General features: G+C 43.5%; 1 protein-coding gene across 1 annotated transcript in view; it reads right to left on the minus strand.

Annotated features, from left to right (window-relative positions):
- LOC308319123 (limbic system-associated membrane protein-like) overlaps positions 1-19,638 on the minus strand; it is a 214,852-nt gene that overhangs the window by 22,687 nt on the left and 172,527 nt on the right. Inside the window, exon 5 of the mRNA XM_080768984.1 lies at positions 1,787-1,918. Within this exon, the coding sequence (XP_080625110.1) occupies positions 1,787-1,918 (132 nt within the window). The remainder of the gene's footprint in view (positions 1-1,786; positions 1,919-19,638) is intronic.

Genomic DNA, 19,638 nt, shown 5'->3' on the forward strand with positions numbered 1-19,638 from the left:
GATATTTGTCTTCACAGTCTGTTCAACACAACAACACAGAGCACATAACACCAAGACAGTACAAAAAACAAAACATGAGGTCCCCGCATGCTGTGTACAGAACCATCCTATCGGCGGGGCAGTTTGTTAAATGCCGCGATGGCTGAGGGGACAAAACTCCTACTAAAACGGACCTTTTTCCATGGCAAGGTTCTGTATCTTTGTCCAGATGGCATGAGGTTAAAGAAACGATACAGAGGATGGTCAGTGTAATTTGATATCGAGAGTGCTAGTCGTGTGATGGCCTTATTGTTCATATCAGAAAGTGTGGGTGTAGGAAGTCCGATGATTTTGGAAGCAATACGGGTATATGTTGCCTGTGAGTATTTTGTAACCAGTTTCCTTGTATGTTTCTATCCCCTAGTTTTCCCCAGTATAGTTTTCCCTGTATTCCCTGTGTGCCTTTAGTGTTCCACTGCCTCTACTGTTTTTGACCTTGCCTGTACCTGGAATGGATTTGTTTTGCAATAAACCACTGAACCTGACATTCCCCGCCTCTGCCTCTCATCCTACACTAAACCTGACTCACAGCGTGACAGTAGCGTATACGATATGCAGTGCAGTCTGCTTCTCCTTTGTTCTTTTCTTATGCTAATGGTGTGATTAACACTGGAATAATAATAGTGTAGAGAGTGATTAGACCGGTGATTATTCCTTGTCACGCTGCACTGGTGAAGTCATCACATTTAAATGGATGTGACAAAAGATTGATGTAACGTGGATGCCAGGGGGCCAACGGTGGAGCTAGAGAGAGGAGAGAGACAGGGGCCCACGGTGGAGCTAGTGAGAGGAGAGACAGGGGCCCACGGTGGAGTTAGTGAGAGGAGAGACAGGGGGGCCCACGGTGGAGCTAGTGGAGAGGAGAGACAGGGGCCCACGGTGGAGTTAGTGAGAGGAGAGACAGGGGCCCACGGTGGAGCTAGTGAGAGGAGAGACAGGGGCCCACGGTGGAGTTAGTGAGAGGAGAGACAGGGGCCCACGGTGGAGTTAGTGAGAGGAGAGACAGGGGCCCACGGTGGAGTTAGTGAGAGGAGAGACAGGGGCCCACGGTGGAGTTAGTGAGAGGAGAGACAGGGGCCCACGGTGAAGTTAGTGAGAGGAGAGACAGGGGCCCACGGTGGAGTTAGTGAGAGGAGAGACAGGGGCCCACGGTGGAGTTAGTGAGAGGAGAGACAGGGGCCCACGGTGGAGTTAGTGAGAGGAGAGACAGGGGCCCACGGTGGAGTTAGTGAGAGGAGAGACAGGGGCCCACGGTGGAGTTAGTGAGAGGAGAGACAGGGGCCCACGGTGGAGTTAGTGAGAGGAGAGACAGGGGCCCACGGTGGAGTTAGTGAGAGGAGAGACAGGGGCCCACGGTGGAGTTAGTGAGAGGAGAGACAGGGGCCCACGGTGGAGTTAGTGAGAGGAGAGACAGGGGCCCACGGTGGAGTTAGTGAGAGGAGAGACAGGGGCCCACGGTGGAGTTAGTGAGAGGAGAGACAGGGGCCCACGGTGGAGCTATTGAGAGGAGAGACGTCCCAATGGACTCCTGTCTAGTGGAGATGTGACGCTCCTCATGAAATATACCGTATTCACTGGATTCAAATCACAAGATACATTTGTATCCCAGGTACAGTTTTACAATATTGTAAAACTATTTTGATTGATTGACAGACAGACAGACAGACAGACAGACAGACAGACAGACAGACAGACAGACAGACAGACAGACAGACAGACAGACAGACAGACAGACGTAATTTCTTACAGTTAACGACCACGTTGACATATTTGACGTCGGGCGTGGCCACATCGTTGGAGGCTTTGCACTCGTAGCGTCCGGCCTGGCTCCTCATGATGCCTGTGATGTCCAGGTACTCCTCGCCATCCAACGGCTCCGCTGGGGAGAGAGGGAGAGAGAGGAGAGGTGAGAACAGAGACAGTGGAAGGTGACGGAGAACACAGAGACAATGCATCAGTACAAATAGGACATGTGAGAAGAGAAGAGAACTAGGTACAGACTCAGTGAGCACAGTCTCGCGATCGAGAAAGGCCGTCATAGGCAGACCTGTATCCCGAGAGAAGACAGACTATGCACCCACTGCACACTAAACGAAGTGGAAACCGAGCTACACTTCCTAACCATCTGTCCACTGTACCAATAAGACATCAGAGACACATACTTCCCACAGATTACAACCACACACGGAGATTTTGAAAACATGACCAATGACAAAAAACTCCCATATCTGCTGGGCGAAGTACAACAATGTGCAAACACAGCAGCAACATTTGTGAGTTGCTGTGATAGGAGAAGGATATCAAATGGAACACAACCACCCTAAAGACTAATCATTGCGTATATTCCTGCACTATACCTGCATCGAGTGATCTTGGTACACAGAAGTTGATCTATTGAAGATTCTGACCTTCAAAGTACATAATTTTGTATTGCTGTATTGTTGTATTGTTCTTTCTGCTTTGGCAATGTAAACGTATGTTTTCTCATGCCAATAAAGCCCTTTGAATTGAATTGAATTGGGTCGCCATGCAACGAAACGGTTTTAGCGTTCATCCCAGCGGTGTCATTATGTCCTGGTTGCATGTGTCAGTGCATGTCGACCCAAGTGATTCAATTGGTTCAATTTCAATGGTTGCGAGCAGTTGCATGGTGACCCATTGGTGTGGTTTGGGCTTAACATCCAGAACACCCCTAACATCCTAGCATCTGTGTGGAGTTGTGGACACCCCTAACATCCTAGCATCTGTGTGTCTCTCTGCAACACCCCTAACATCCTAGCATCCGTGTGGAGTTGTGGACACCCCTAACATCCTAGCATCTGTGTGTCTCTCTGCAACACCCCTAACATCCTAGCATCCGTGTGGAGTTGTGGACACCCCTAACATCCTAGCATCTGTGTGTCTCTCTGCAACACCCCTAACATCCTAGCATCCGTGTGGAGTTGTGGACACCCCTAACATCCTAGCATCTGTGTGTCTCTCTGCAACACCCCTAACATCCTAGCATCCGTGTGGAGTTTGTGGACTGTGTCTCTCTGCAGTCTGCACACATTTTCTTCATTCTTGCATATTTCTCTCACTCACCCCCTTTCAGCTGTTTCGTCTTTGTGTGTGTGTGTGTGTGTGTGTGTGTGTGTGCGTGCGTGCGTGTGTGTGTGTGTGTGTGTGTGTGTGTGTGTGCGTGCGTGCCTGTGTACGTGTGTGTGTGGTGCAGCAGTCCTTGATTTTTCTCTCTTACCGTTATATAAGAATCTTACATTCTCTCCAGAGCGTGATTTTCTGTTTTGTTTTACTTCCCCCGCAGCTGTGGTTGGTTTCAGTTTTTTCTTTTAACTTCCTCTTCTTCTAATTAAATGTTCCTTGGGAGCAACTTCCCATTGTGTGGGTTTCTATCTGTCACATTCCTGAACATCTATTCTCCATGTTCCTATCTATCTATCTATCTATCTATCTATCTATCTATATAACATCTGTTCTCCATGTTCCTATCTATCTATCTATCTATCTATCTATCTACATAACATCTGTTCTCCATGTTCCTATATATCTATCTATCTATCTATCTATCTATCTATCTATCTACATAACATCTATTCTCCATGTTCCTATCTATCTATCTATCTATCTATCTATCTATCTATCTATCTATCTATCTATCTATCTATCTATCTATCTATCTACATAACATCTGTTCTCCATGTTCCTATCTATCTTCATAAAGGAAATAGAGCATGCACCTCCACTCTAGCCCAGGTGCTAGACAAAAAGGCAGTACAAGATGAAAAATAGAGTCTGCAACACTGGTATGAAACTCAGCTCCACTGGTTTATTAGATTCGACGTTTCGATCACTTATAGGATCTTCTTCATGTTTCCTGAAGAAGATCCTATAAGTGATCGAAACGTCGAATCTAATAAACCAGTGGAGCTGAGTTTCATACCAGTGTTGCAGACTCTATTTTTCATCCCCTATCTATCTTCATAACATCTATTCTCCATCCATCTACATAACATTATCTATTATATTCTCCATGTCGTCTGGGGTGTGAAAGGCTGTGAAAAGCTCATTCTGTTGTGGGATGAGCATCGCTCACTCACTCCGTTTCCCGCCCACCTGTTCTCCCAGACACTCAATGCAGACACAAAAAACCTCCAGTCTTTGTGCGAATGATTTGGTATCGAGCATAATTATAAAACCCCACGAGGCACATATTGTTATTTAGAAAAAGAGAGAATGAAACAAACCAAAAAATAACTCGGAAAAATAACTACACACTACACTCGTATGTGCTAATTAACCCATTCTGACCTGAGATCAGATTAATACGAGGTTTCCACTGGACACACACTGGTCTGATTAACCCATTCTGACCCGAGATCATATTCTAAAAATGTCAGTCGTTCTTCGATTTTTCAAAAATATCAGACCTACAAGCTCGCAGCGCGCCACTCGGTGGCGCGCTACGAGCTTGTAGATCTGCTATTTTTCAATAGCTAAAGCATAACATGATGGTAACACCAAAACGGGTTCCCGCCCAGAATGGGTTAAAATGATCTGTACAAATGTCAAGGAAGCTGTTTGATTAGAGGGCAGTAAAATACCACAGGGACTAACACAGAGATATGTAGCGATGCTGTAGCTAATGGTTTAACGAGCTGACAGGTTAATTAATTAGCCATGCCCACAACACCTCTCTCATCTCCTTAACGAGGTGAAGACTCGTTATGGAGAGAATGTCAAGTGTGTCCATAAAGTAAGCTGTGAGACATCAATCACACTGCAAGCTATAGCACACATTAGTAGTGTACCTGGGAAAGGAACTGCGCTGACACTGTACTGAGGGTTCCCCAATTAGCGGGAGCGCCCCCTTGTGGCCCCTGGAATAATTTCAGGGGCTGCGGGTCCCAGATATAAATGGCATTAAATGGGGGTCAGTAGCCTCTGCATGTCAAACTGGGGGTCCTTTTCAAATGGGGTCTTTTGCCCTGATCATTAATTTTACCCCCAGCCTGGTACCCCCAACCTGGTACCCCCAGCCTGGTACCCCCAGCCTGGTACCCTATAGACTGGGCCCCCAGCCTGGTACCCCCAGCCTGGTACCCCCAGCCTGGTACCCTATAGACTGGGCCCCCAGCCTGGTACCCCCAGCCTGGTACACCCAGCCTGGTACCCTTTAGACTGGGCCCCCAGCCTGGTACCCCCAGCCTGGTACCCTATAGACTGGGCCCCCAGCCTGGTACCCCCAGCCTGGTACCCTATAGTCAAAATGTGGCCCTTGAGGAACATTAATTGGGGAACCCTATATTTTGAGGTATACTTCCACTTTCCTTGAATATGTCATGAAGATTTCAGTTGTGATCTATGTGGCATCTATATGATCTGATTCTATATAAAGTACAACCCCACAATCCCCTTGTTTTGTCCTTAGTTAATCATTTGTCTTGCATTGTAAAGACCGATTGTTACAATATAACACTATTCTACTCAACTCATTCATCATGGAGAACATAATGAACAAAATAATACCGAGCGCACACACTGAACTGAATCGTTATCATAATTATGGCTTCAACTGACAGTTAGCTGTCAAAACATAACAAACTGTACATATTGAGTCTATTAAAAATCCTGATAAAGTGTTAAAGGGATATTGCACGTAAAACGTCTCAAGCTCAGTCAGCGCTATGCCTCTTTCTCTTATCTTAATTATTCAGCAGTCAGCAGCGCGGACAGACTGTTTAGTGATTATAATGTTGACCCTAGTTACACCTCATCCTGACTCCTGACTCCTGATGTGTTCTTGTTTGCGGGAAGTGGAAAAGTGCACAAAACAAAGTTCGCTCCGTTCCTACCTACAGTAGAATGGACATCAGAAAGAGGTTTGGTAGTCAAAATAAAGAAAACACTGTGACAAGTAGCAGCAGTAGTGATGACATTAGGGACTTTAACCTGACCTGAGATCAGATTCTAAAAATGTCTTCTACATCCCGACAGTTTTCTGAGTGGCGCGCTATGAGCTTGTAGATCTGCTATTTTTAAATAGCTAAAGCATAACGTAATGCTAAGTAACAACACCGAAAGGGGTTCCCGCCTAAAATGACTTTAAGCAACGTAGCGATGACATTAGGGACTTTAAGCAACGACTGTTTTCAGGACAGCTCCACTAGGCGTACGGTAGTACGGTACGGTAGCTGTGATGCCGTCGCCGTAGCTGTCGAAAGCGTTAAGCAAACAGCTGTTTTTTAAACACCCCTTCGCGCGTCAGCTATAACTTGCCGATATTGCTTAATTCTTACATGCGCTGGACATGATCAGCAGTGGAAAGAGGAAAGGTGCTGCATGGAGCAATCTGTGTCATTCTAAAACCGTTGTAATAAACATGGTTAATATGACATATGGTATTAGACGCTCATGCTCAGGGGGCCCCCTAGCTAAGGGGGGGGGGGGGGGGGCCCTAGCTCAGGGGCCTCTGGGCTAAGGCCCAACAGGCCCGTTGGATAATCCTCCCCTGGGCATGACAGAGATGCTATCCCAAGTGGAGCTATACAATCCTACCCAACTGGAATATTTTACAATAAAATATGCTCATTTTAGCAGAAGCAAGTTTTAACCCATTCTGACCTGAGATCAGATTCATACGAGGTTTCCACTGGACACACACTGGTCTGATTAACCCATTTTGACCTGAGATCACATTCTAAAAATGTCAGTCGTTCTTTGATTTTTCAAAAATAGCAGACCTACAAGCTCGTAGCGCGCCACTCGGTGGCGCGCTATGAGCTTGTAGATCTGCTATTTTTCAATAGCTAAAGCATAACATGATGGTATAACACCAAAATGGGTTCCCGTTCAGAATGGGTTAATGAACAGGAGTGGCTGGAATATTCAGTGGTTGCTGATGCTGCTGTGAGAGCTACGTGTGAGAACACCTTCTCGTTAGCACAGAGACCAAGCATGCTTCATGAAAGAAAAGCCGAGTTGATCCGGTGTTTACTTTGAAGGCGACTTTACAAAAAAAGTTTCCGGGACTCCGACTGGAGGAAGCATCGCTTACTCAGGAAGTTCAACACAGAGACGAGGAGGCTGAAACTCTACTAACTAGCTGGTTTATCTTTTCTGCTGGTTTTGTCGGTTGTCTGTCTGAGACAGGCTATTCTAGGCTTAATTTTTTTTTTTCTATTCTCTTTTTTGAGGGGCGCTAGGCCCCCCTGTAAATAGCTATAGTGTAGATTCTAGTCTTAAAGGTAGAGTAAGTGATTTCACTTAATTCAAATATCACTTATTTTTTTGTTTTGTTGTGATAATCCTCTCTACTATAGAGTGTGCTGACCATATAAGGAGTTCCTCCCTGTCCCCAGTTAACCCCTGGGGGTCAAAAAACCTTAGGTTTCCTTTTTGACTCTCTATCCTGATTGGACGAAGGCTTAGGTCCCACAGCCAAAAACGAAACCTAAGGTTTTTTGAGTGAAATCACTTACTCTACCTTTAACACAAACTTTAAATGCCATTGACAATGAATGGATAATTTTACGTACAGTATGCGACAAAGAGAGGGAGAGGGCGAGAGAGAGAAAGAAAGAGAGAGAGAGAGATAGAGAGAGAAAGAGAGAGCGCGAGAGAGAGACTGACTGACAGCCACCCTCATCTTTCTTTATTTTGTTTGTAACAGATGCATGGATTTTATAATGTTGAATTTGGTTGGTTATACTTGGAATACTTGCACACTTATTGAACACTTATAGGCCACTTTTACACGGCACGGTATATTCCATCATATTCAAGTGCTTTTGGAGAGAAATGATAGTCACTTTCAGTAGTAGATGACTGTAGAGCGGAGCTGTCTGTGTCTGTGCCCAGATGATGGTCGTTGATGCGCAATTATGTTTCTGCACTGTCAAAAGTAATGCTACTTCTTTTGCAATGTAGTTAAATAAAAAATGTGAAAAAAGCTCGGGGGGGGGCGGGTGATTAATTATATAAAATTTAAACAACAGTATTTTTTCTGGGAAATATTTTTTTTTAAATATCGTGAAAAATCGTGATACGAGATCGTATCGTGAGTTGAGTGAATCGTTACATGCCTAATACTAAAACCACTTCCGCTCTACGTCCTATCACAAAGCTGTTTCTTTTTAGTTTAGATCATGATTTACATTCACCAAATTGACCCGGAATTTACCCCATTTTCCAGGTGGAAAAAATCGGAAAGTGTGTCATTTGCATGCCTGACTGCATCCTTCATCCTGGAGCTGAGCCTGGACTAGTCTAGACTACAGGGGAATGTCCTCTTAGCCGGAGGAATCATCAGGCAGACTGCTACGCATAAAACGACCCATTTACATTTACATTTCTCAAATTCTACTACACTTCTGGGATCAGTTATTGCTCTTCGCAAATATTGGCAATAAGAAGTACAAACAAACACGCACGCACGCACGCACGCACGCACGCACGCACGCACGCACGCACGCACGCACGCACGCAGAGATGGGCAAAATACATAGAAAATGTATTTCGATACAAAATACAAATACTGGGGGTCAAAAGATGTATCTAAACACAAAATACAAAATACATCTTCCATCCCAGCGAAATACAAATGACAAAATACAAAAAAGTATTTCAAATACGTATTTCAAATACATGTATTTCAAATACTGCCCACACGCACGATCGTGTTGATCTTTAGGTAAGAAGCTTTACACCCGTCAATACAATCTTACATGACCTCATTGATCACAGTCATTATAGTGAAGCAGATTACATCATTATGAACTTATCATGATCACACTCATTACAGAGCGTCGCTGTCCCGCCCCCTTTCATGACAACGCCAGGCCCAGTCCCGCCCCCTTTCATGACGACGCCAGGCCCAGTCCCGCCCCCTTTCATGACCACGCCAGGCCCAGTCCCGCCCCCTTTCATGACCACGCCAGGCCCGGTCCCGCCCCCTTTCATGACCACGCCAGGCCCAGTCCCGCCCCCTTTCATGACCACGCCAGGCCCAGTCCCGCCCCCTTTCATGACGACGCCAGGCCCAGTCCCGCCCCCTTTCATGACCACGCCAGGCCCAGTCCCGCCCCCTTTCATGACGACGCCAGGCACAGTTTGGACAAAACAAGTAATTACAAAGAAGAAACCTTTCTTTATGGAGAGGAACAGAGCCTCCCTCCCCTTCCTTCCCTCCTAGTTGTGTTTCTTTCTGTAATGTGACTGTCGATTTGAGTCAAACGGTTCTGTATCGTTGTTACTGTTGACTGGTTTGTTCTGTATTGTTGTTACTGTTGACTGGTTTGTTCTGTATTGTTGTTACTGTTGACTGGTTTGTTCTGTATTGTTGTTACTGTTGACTGGTTTGTTCTGTATTGTTGTTACTGTTGACTGGTTTGTTCTGTATCGTCGTTACTGTTGACTGGTTTGTTCTGTATTGTTGTTACTGTTGACTGGTTTGTTCTGTATTGTTGTTACTGTTGACGGGTTTGTTCTGTATTGTTGTTACTGTTGTAACCACGGTGTTGTGGGTGTTGTGTTTTGTCTGAAGAAGAAAATCCAATAAAAAAAACTTGCCGTTTTTCTCCTTCTTTCTAAATATTTGTTCGGCCCCGAAAAATGTTGTTTGTCGTCATTGATTCTCACAACTTGAGTCGTCTTTGTACGAAAAGGCATAAAAGGTCTTTAAATAAATACTTTTTGAAACGCTCTGTAGTGAAGTGAAGAGCAGATACCGTCATATATCATATATAGAGCTAACGTGATTAATGTTAATGTAGTAATAACAGAGCTACCAACCTGCACACATTTTGTGTACCAACCAACCACGCAATTCTAGGTGTCTATACGCCTAGAACTGCGTGGTTGTTACACAAAATGTGTGCAGGTTGGTATAGCTCTGTAATAATAATAATAATAATAATAATAATCATTAATTAATTAATAATTTGCCTCTCAGATAATAGAGTAGAACATTTAAAGTACCTATCTATTTGATTGTATTCAACAACATTTAAAGTACCTATACTGTATCTATCTGATTGCATTCAACAACATTAAACAAAATTAAACTCTCTCCGCCACTCAATTTTCCACTTTATGAATGTGCATAAACTCTATTGAACTGACCATCTTGTGTTGTCCATATGCTGTAAGCATATGCACTGTGATTCAGTTTTTCCACTGATGGAAGATATGGACATCAGTGAAAACTGAATCACAGTGCATATGCTTACATCATTCAAAAGGACTGCATCTCTGAATACATGTATTCCACCTTCATGAAAGGCTCAAATCCCTCTGCTATAAGACTTATAAAAGCAATAGATTTAAAGAGTTCTAGGAATTAATAACCTGGGTTATCATCATGCACAGTTTGCACACGTTACACATACTGCTATACTGACGAGTCTAGTTATAATTAGCTTGACTTCAGCGACAGGTATATTTATAAATACATGCGTCTGTAAATCTGTAAATCTGTCATCCATGTATGCAGCGCTCTCCATGCTCTGCCTGTCCATCTGTCATCAACAAAACAAACATGACAAGTAGTTCCATCTCATTACGTTCACTCTACTAACACAGAGAGACGGCCAGAGTGACCTAGTAACGGTCATAAACCCTCTAAATCCATCGTCTAGACTAGTGGTTTTCAAACTCTTTTCATATCAAGGTCGGTTATATATTTGGTATTTGAGCCACGGAACCACCATTTGATGAGATTTAGCCTCTCAGATCCCAAACTTTTAACATGTTGTTCTCTTTGGATAGGATTTTGTCCACACTTATACAATTATGCTGGTGTTGGTATAGGGGAGAGAGAACAGGCTAAACGTTGACCAAAATAGCAATTATTCTTCTACGTTCTCTAATTGTGTAGAACTCTTGTAAATTAAGTATTGGAGATGTTTAACCCATTCTGACCTGAGATCAGATTCATACGAGGTTTCCACTGGACACACACTGGTCTGATTAACCCTATTCTGACCTGAGATCAGATTCTGAAAATGTCAGTCGTTATTCGATTTTTCAAAAATAGCAGACCTACAAGCTCGTAGCGCGCCACTCGGTGGCGCGCTATGAGCTTGTAGATCTGCTATTTTTCCAATAGCTGAAGCATAACATGATGCTAACGCCAAAATGGGTTCCCGTTCAGAATGGGTTAACCATTATAATAAGGGTCCATTTGGTTGCCAACTATCATCATTTGGCCGGGGACCAGCTGGAACACCCTCAAAAAATGAAATAAGTTGAAAAACAACATGGACCCATTTGGACCAGAGGCATATTGGAGCCATTCAACAGAATCGATACCACTGGAGAGGAGACGTTTCCACGCTCCGTTTGTTTCCATTTTCATTTTTATTTTATTATTGGCATACTGCATATTTTTTTTTTACCTTTTGCCTTTTACTTTTTTGTTGCACTGTTGTGGAAAGTGTTTATTTTGTCAGCAATGTATCGACTACATTATGCTGTTTTTGGTACATTTGACGATGATGAATGACTTTAGCTTCAGCTGTTTTTATTCTGTCATTTCAACACATTAATTTTTCAAAATTAGCAGATCTACAAGCACCGATGTGTGCCGCGTTACAAGCTTGCAGGTCTGCTATTTTTTGAAAAATCGTGGAAATGTGGCGCAAACCTTGAAATATTCTTTGCTTCTGGGGGTGCCCCTGGAACAACATATTTTGAGATGGGGGTCGGCGGCCAATTTCATATAATTTTTTGGAGTCCTTGACATGAAATATTGAGTAATATAGGCCTATAGAAACATAGGTATTTCTGAAACATTTTTTTTATTTTGACGTCAGGCCTAAATGGGTTAAAGACAATAGTCTATAGGAACCAGACTTTCTTGATTATTGGTTATTAGCGTGTGTAGAGCTACACATGCTGCTGTCTATCAGGCTACATGGTACTGAAGGGGTTAAGTAGAGATACATGGTACTGAAGGGGTTAAGTAGAGCTACATGGTACTGAAGGGGTTAAGTAGAGCTACATGGTACTGAAGGGGTTAAGTAGAGATACATGGTCCTGAAGGGGTTAAGTAGAGCTACATGGTACTGAAGGGGTTAAGTAGAGATACATGGTACTGAAGGGGTTAAGTAGAGATACATGGTACTGAAGGGGTTAAGTAGAGATACATGGTACTGAAGGGGTTAAGTAGAGATACATGGTCCTGAAGGGGTTAAGTAGAGCTACATGGTACTGAAGGGGTTAAGTAGAGCTACATGGTACTGAAGGGGTTAAGTAGAGCTACATGGTACTGAAGGGGTTAAGTAGAGATACATGGTCCTGAAGGGGTTAAGTAGAGCTACATGGTACTGAAGGGGTTAAGTAGAGCTACATGGTACTGAAGGGGTTAAGTAGAGATACATGGTCCTGAAGGGGTTAAGTAGAGCTACATGGTACTGAAGGGGTTAAGTAGAGCTACATGGTACTGAAGGGGTTAAGTATAGATACATGGTACTGAAGGGGTTAAGTAGAGCTACATGGTACTGAAGGGGTTAAGTAGAGATACATGGTCCTGAAGGGGTTAAGTAGAGCTACATGGTACTGAAGGGGTTAAGTAGAGCTGCATGGTCCTAAAGCATGGGCATGTGAGCTGTCCATGGTTCTGAAGTGTGTTTCTATATAACATCACAGTGAGCTGTCCATGGTGCTGAAGTGTGTTTCTATATAACAACACAGTGAGCTGTCCATGGTGCTGAAGTGTGTTTCTATATAACATCACAGTGAGCTGTCCATGGTGCTGAAGTGTGTTTCTATATAACATCACAGTGAGCTGTCCATGGTGCTGAAGTGTGTTTCTACATAACAACACATTGAGCTGTCCATGGTGCTGAAGTGTGTTTCTATATAACATCACAGTGAGCTGTCCATGGTGCTGAAGTGTGTTTCTATATAACATCACAGTGAGCTGTCCATGGTGCTGAAGTGTGTTTCTACATAACAACACAGTGAGCTGTCCATGGTGCTGAAGTGTGTTTCTACATAACAACACAGTGAGCTGTCCATGGTGCTGAAGTGTGTTTCTATATAACATCACAGTGAGCTGTCCATGGTGCTGAAGTGTGTTTCTATATAACAACACAGTGAGCTGTCCATGGTGCTGAAGTGTGTTTCTATATAACATCACAGTGAGCTGTCCATGGTGCTGAAGTGTGTTTCTCTATAACAACACAGTGAGCTGTCCATGGTGCTGAAGTGTGTTTCTCTATAACAACACAGTGAGCTGTCCATGGTGCTGAAGTGTGTTTCTATATAACACAGTGAGCTGTCCATGGTGCTGAAGTGTGTTTCTATATAACACAGTGAGCTGTCCATGGTGCTGAAGTGTGTTTCTATATAACATCACAGTGAGCTGTCCATGGTGCTGAAGTGTGTTTCTATATAACACAGTGAGCTGTCCATGGTGCTGAAGTGTGTTTCTATATAACACAGTGAGCTGTCCATGGTGCTGAAGTGTGTTTCTATATAACACAGTGAGCTGTCCATGGTGCTGAAGTGTGTTTCTATATAACAACACAGTGAGCTGTCCATGGTGCTGAAGTGTGTTTCTATATAACAACACAGTGAGCTGTCCATGGTGCTGAAGTGTGTTTCTATATAACAGTGAGCTGTCCATGGTGCTGAAGTGTGTTTCTATATATCACAGTGAGCTGTCCATGGTGCTGAAGTGTGTTTCTATATAACACAGTGAGCTGTCCATGGTGCTGAAGTGTGTTTCTATATAACATCACAGTGAGCTGTCCATGGTGCTGAAGTGTGTTTCTATATAACACAGTGAGCTGTCCATGGTGCTGAAGTGTGTTTCTATATAACACAGTGAGCTGTCCATGGTGCTGAAGTGTGTTTCTATATAACACAGTGAGCTGTCCATGGTGCTGAAGTGTGTTTCTATATAACAACACAGTGAGCTGTCCATGGTGCTGAAGTGTGTTTCTATATAACAACACAGTGAGCTGTCCATGGTGCTGAAGTGTGTTTCTATATAACAGTGAGCTGTCCATGGTGCTGAAGTGTGTTTCTATATATCACAGTGAGCTGTCCATGGTGCTGAAGTGTGTTTCTATATAACAACACAGTGAGCTGTCCATGGTGCTGAAGTGTGTTTCTATATAACAACACAGTGAGCTGTCCATGGTGCTGAAGTGTGTTTCTATATAACAACACAGTGAGCTGTCCATGGTGCTGAAGTGTGTTTCTATATAACACAGTGAGCTGTCCATGGTGCTGAAGTGTGTTTCTATATAACATCACAGTGAGCTGTCCATGGTGCTGAAGTGTGTTTCTATATAACAGTGAGCTGTCCATGGTGCTGAAGTGTGTTTCTATATATCACAGTGAGCTGTCCATGGTGCTGAAGTGTGTTTCTATATAACACAGTGCGCTGTCCATGGTACTGAAGTGTGTTTCTATATAACACAGTGAGCTGTCCATGGTGCTGAAGTGTGTTTCTATATAACAACACACAATACACGATGATCAACACTAATTTAAACACAGCCAAATCAGTTGTTCACTCAATTATTCAATCAAAGCAAACGTTACAGACAATATTGTTTTGCCTCTTCTACAAAAATTTAAGTCAGACAAGACGGGCAGTGTCGGTAGGCCAATCAGAGGCAGGCGGGGCGTTAACATGTCTATGCTCGGACGTAGAAAGATCTATTATCGTTTTATCCATTATCTGTTATCGTTCTTCGATTTTTCAAAAACAGCAGACCTACAAGCTCGTAGCGCGCCACTCGGTGGCGCGCTATGAGCTTGTAGATCTGCTATTTTTCAATAGCTAAAGCATAACATGATGCTAACACCAAAAGGGGTTCCCGTTCAGAATGGGTTAAAGTAAATTTGAGGTATTTGTACTTCCAATTTCCAATACTTTTACTTTTTCTACTCCGCTGCATCACGGATCCAAATATTGCACTTTTATTTATTTATTTATTTGAAATGGACTTTTAGATTAATCTTTTAGATTTTGATTAGATTAGATTTTATTTTTTCTTGTGCACGCACACACGTGCACAGTGCACAGTGCACACACACACGCACCAGCAAGTTCAAGTATTCATATATGCATGTCAAAACACAAAATATAAAAAAAAGTGGCAGAGTAAAGTGGCACCATGCACGGCCACCGGGTGTGTGTGAGGCAGAGAGAGAGAGAGAGAGAGAGAGAGAGAGAGAGAGAGAGAGAGAGAGAGAGAGAGAGAGACACAGAGAGACAGCAGGCTGGCATGCATCATTATCTCTCTCAGCAGTCCTCCCTGCTGCAGCCTCCTAGCTCCCTGGATTAATCCATTCTGAACGGGAACCCCTTTTGGTGTTTTAAACATCATGTTATGCTTTAGGTATTGAAAAATAGCAGATCTACAAGCTCATAGCGCGCCACCGAGTGGCGCGCTACGAGCTTGTATAGGTCTGCTATTTTTTTTTTGAATCGTGAAAATGTGGCACAAATCTTTGAATATATATTTCAAAGCGAACATTTTTAACTAAAATATTTGCTTCTTGGGGGGTTCCTGGAACTACATATTTTGAGATGGGGGTCCGTGGCCCAATAGAGATAATTCTGGGGGTCCTTGACATGAAAAAGGTTGAGCACCACTGACATAGAAACATGGGTTTTAGAAGATGTTTATTTAATCGACTTCAGTCCTAAATGGGTTAAAACAACACACTCTGACTGGAGGAGAGAGAGGACAGCCTGCCAGAACAACACAGGGAAATAACACTATGCGTCTGACACAGCATAATGAGAACACCTCTCCTCCCCTCCCCTCCCCTCCTTCAGATCACTCTGTGTGTCTCTCCTCTCCTCTCCTCTCCTCTCCTCTCCTCTCCTCTCCTCTCCTCTCCTCTCCTCTCCTCTCCTCTCCTCTGCACACCTCTCCTCTGAGACTGACTGGCATCCTCTCCTCTGAGACTGACTGGCATCCTCTCCTCTGAGACTGACTGGCATCCTCTCCTCTCCTCTCCTCTGCACACCTCTCCTCTCCTCTCCTCTGAGACTGACTGGCATCCTCTCCTCTCCTCTCCTCTCCTGACAACTTCAAGCTCTCTCTCCGTTCAGAACCAAACCTTGAGGAGGCTGGTATGCCCACTCGCTCACTTTAAACACCGAAGAGAGAATATATATACTGTGTGTGTGTGCGCGTGCTTGTGCCTGCTTGTGTGTGCGTGCGAGTGAGTCACAAACTTGAACAGTGATTGAAAAAGACAAAGAGATGCAGTGACTTCCAGTCAAAAAGACAAAGAGATGCAGTGACTTCCAGTCAAAAAGACAAAGAGATGCAGTGACTTCCAGTCAAAAAGACAAAGAGATGCAGTGACTTCCAGTCAAAAAGACAAAGAGATGCAGTGACTTCCAGTCAAAAAGACAAAGAGATGCAGTGACTTCCAGTCAAAAAGACAAAGAGATGCAGTGACTTCCAGTCAAAAAGACAAAGAGATGCAGTGACTTCCAGTCAAAAAGACAAAGAGATGCAGTGACTTCCAGTCAAAAAGACAAAGAGATGCAGTGACTTCCAGTCAAAAAGACAAAGAGATGCAGTGACTTCCAGTCAAAAAGACAAAGAGATGCAGTGACTTCCAGTCAAAAAGACAAAGAGATGCAGTGACTTCCAGTCAAAAAGACAAAGAGATGCAGTGACTTCCAGTCAAAAAGACAAAGAGATGCAGTGACTTCCAGTCAAAAAGACAAAGAGATGCAGTGACTTCCAGTCAAAAAGACAAAGAGATGCAGTGACTTCCAGTCAAAAAGACAAAGAGATGCAGTGACTTCCAGTCAAAAAGACAAAGAGATGCAGTGACTTCCAGTCAAAAAGACAAAGAGATGCAGTGACTTCCAGTCAAAAAGACAAAGAGATGCAGTGACTTCCAGTCAAAAAGACAAAGAGATGCAGTGACTTCCAGTCAAAAAGACAAAGAGATGCAGTGACTTCCAGTCAAAAAGACAAAGAGATGCAGTGACTTCCAGTCAAAAAGACAAAGAGATGCAGTGACTTCCAGTCAAAAAGACAAAGAGATGCAGTGACTTCCAGTCAAAAAGACAAAGAGATGCAGTGACTTCCAGTCAAAAAGACAAAGAGATGCCGTGACTTCCAGTCAAAAAGACAAAGAGATGCAGTGACTTCCAGTCAAAAAGACAAAGAGATGCAGTGACTTCCAGTCAAAAAGACAAAGGGATGCAGTGACTTCCAGTCAAAAAGACAAAGAGATGCAGTGACTTCCAGTCAAAAAGACAAAGAGATGCAGTGACTTCCAGTCAAAAAGACAAAGAGATGCAGTGACTTCCAGTCAAAAAGACAAAGAGATGCAGTGACTTCCAGTCAAAAAGACAAAGAGATGCAGTGACTTCCAGTCAAAAAGACAAAGAGTTGCAGTGACTTCCAGTCAAAAAGACAAAGAGATGCAGTGACTTCCAGTCAAAAAGACAAAGAGATGCAGTGACTTCCAGTCAAAAAGACAAAGAGATGCAGTGACTTCCAGTCAAAAAGACAAAGAGATGCAGTGACTTCCAGTCAAAAAGACAAAGAGATGCAGTGACTTCCAGTCAAAAAGACAAAGAGATGCAGTGACTTCCAGTCAAAAAGAAAAAGAGATGCAGTGACTTCCAGTCAAAAAGACAAAGAGATGCAGTGACTTCCAGTCAAAAGGGGAAACATTATGAAAATATAAAAAGCGTCTTCATCCATCATGACATCATCATCAGCTAAAAGGCATCGTGTCGTTACCCCCCCCCCGCCCGCCATCTGGCGTCTCCACATCACCAGCAGTGTTGCATTCTGGGAAGCATGCTTCTTATATTCTATACTCTGACCTGAAACCATAACATACGGAATTAAGTATTGCTCCTGTTTTCTTTGTGGATCTATAACTAATCAATCTGACCAATAATTGGTCAGGTATGTTTAAGAGTAAGAGTGATATGAATGATGTCATCCTGATTGCTGATCCTCAGGTATAGCCATGAACGGGTATTGGGCTCAGGAGGTAGAGCAGGTCGTCCAATGATCCATGGGTCGACGGTTCGAATCCCGGCTCCTCCTCCTCCTGTCTACATGTGGAAGTGTCCTTGGGCAAAGACACTGAACCCCAAATTGCTCCCGATGTGCTGGTTGGTATACCTTGCATGGCTTCCGCCGCAATCGGTGTGTGAATGTGTGTGTGAATGGGTGAATGTAATGCACAATCTATGTAAAGGTGTGTGAATGTGTGTGTGAATGGGTGAATGTAATGCACAGTCTATGTAAAGGTGTGTGAATGTGTGTGTGAATGGGTGAATGTAATGCACAGTCTATGTAAAGGTGTGTGAATGTGTGTGTGAATGGGTGAATGTAATGCACAGTCTATGTAAAGGTGTGTGAATGTGTGTGTGAATGGGTGAATGTAATGCACAATCTATGTAAAGGTGTGTGAATGTGTGTGTGAATGGGTGAATGTAATGCACAGTCTATGTAAAGGTGTGTGAATGTGTGTGTGAATGGGTGAATGTAATGCACAGTCTATGTAAAGGTGTGTGAATGTGTGTGTGAATGGGTGAATGTAATGCACAGTCTATGTAAAGGTGTGTGAATGTGTGTGTGAATGGGTGAATGTAATGCACAATCTATGTAAAGGTGTGTGAATGTGTGTGTGAATGGGTGAATGTAATGCACAGTCTATGTAAAGGTGTGTGAATGTGTGTGTGAATGGGTGAATGTAATGCACAGTCTATGTAAAGGTGTGTGAATGTGTGTGTGAATGGGTGAATGTAATGCACAGTCTATGTAAAGGTGTGTGAATGTGTGAATGACAATGCACAGTCTATGTAAAGTGCCTTGGATAAAGGCGCTATATAAATGCACCATTTACCATTTACAGAAGCAGAAGGTCCCTGGTTCACCTTCCAGCCCCGGCCTATACAGTATGTGTCAAAGTGTCCTTGAGCAAGACACTAAACACTAACTGCTCCTCCTGAGCACTCGTCGTCATGACCACCATCCATCACCTGGGTGAAACTGAAACAGAATTCCCCCCCTTTTCCGTCTCCTACCTGCATACTCATGTATGTAGTTATCTCTATCCCTTTGGCCTTTAAGCCATTCTGACCTGAGATCAGATTCATACGAGGTTTCCACTGGACACACACTGGTCTGATGAACCCATTCTGACCTGAGATCAGATTTAAAAAAATGTCAGTCGTTCTTCGATTTTTCAAAAATAGCAGACCTACAAGCTCGTAGCGCGCCACTCGGTGGCGCGATATGAGCTTGTAGATCTGCTATTTTTCAATAGCTAAAGCATAACATGATGCTGAACACCAAAACGGGTTCCCGTTCAGAATGGGTTAAGCCGATTGGCCAATACAAATCTCTAATTTGTGTAATCATCATAACAGATGAGACTTGAGACAACATGCATGGTCATTGGATCAAATGGTCAGTGTGGTGTTAGCCGCGCTCTCTGCACGCTGTCATATCAAATGGTCAATGGATGGATGTCTGGATGATAGGCATTCTTGTTCTTAATATAGTTCACAGCATGGACATGACACAGCCTCTCTCTCTCACAGCTAGAAGTATTGAACACAGCTTGCATATGTACCTAATA

This window comes from Protomyctophum bolini (assembly GCF_963924005.1).
Source record: "Protomyctophum bolini genome assembly, chromosome: 1".
Taxonomy (NCBI): Eukaryota; Metazoa; Chordata; class Actinopteri; order Myctophiformes; family Myctophidae; genus Protomyctophum; species Protomyctophum bolini.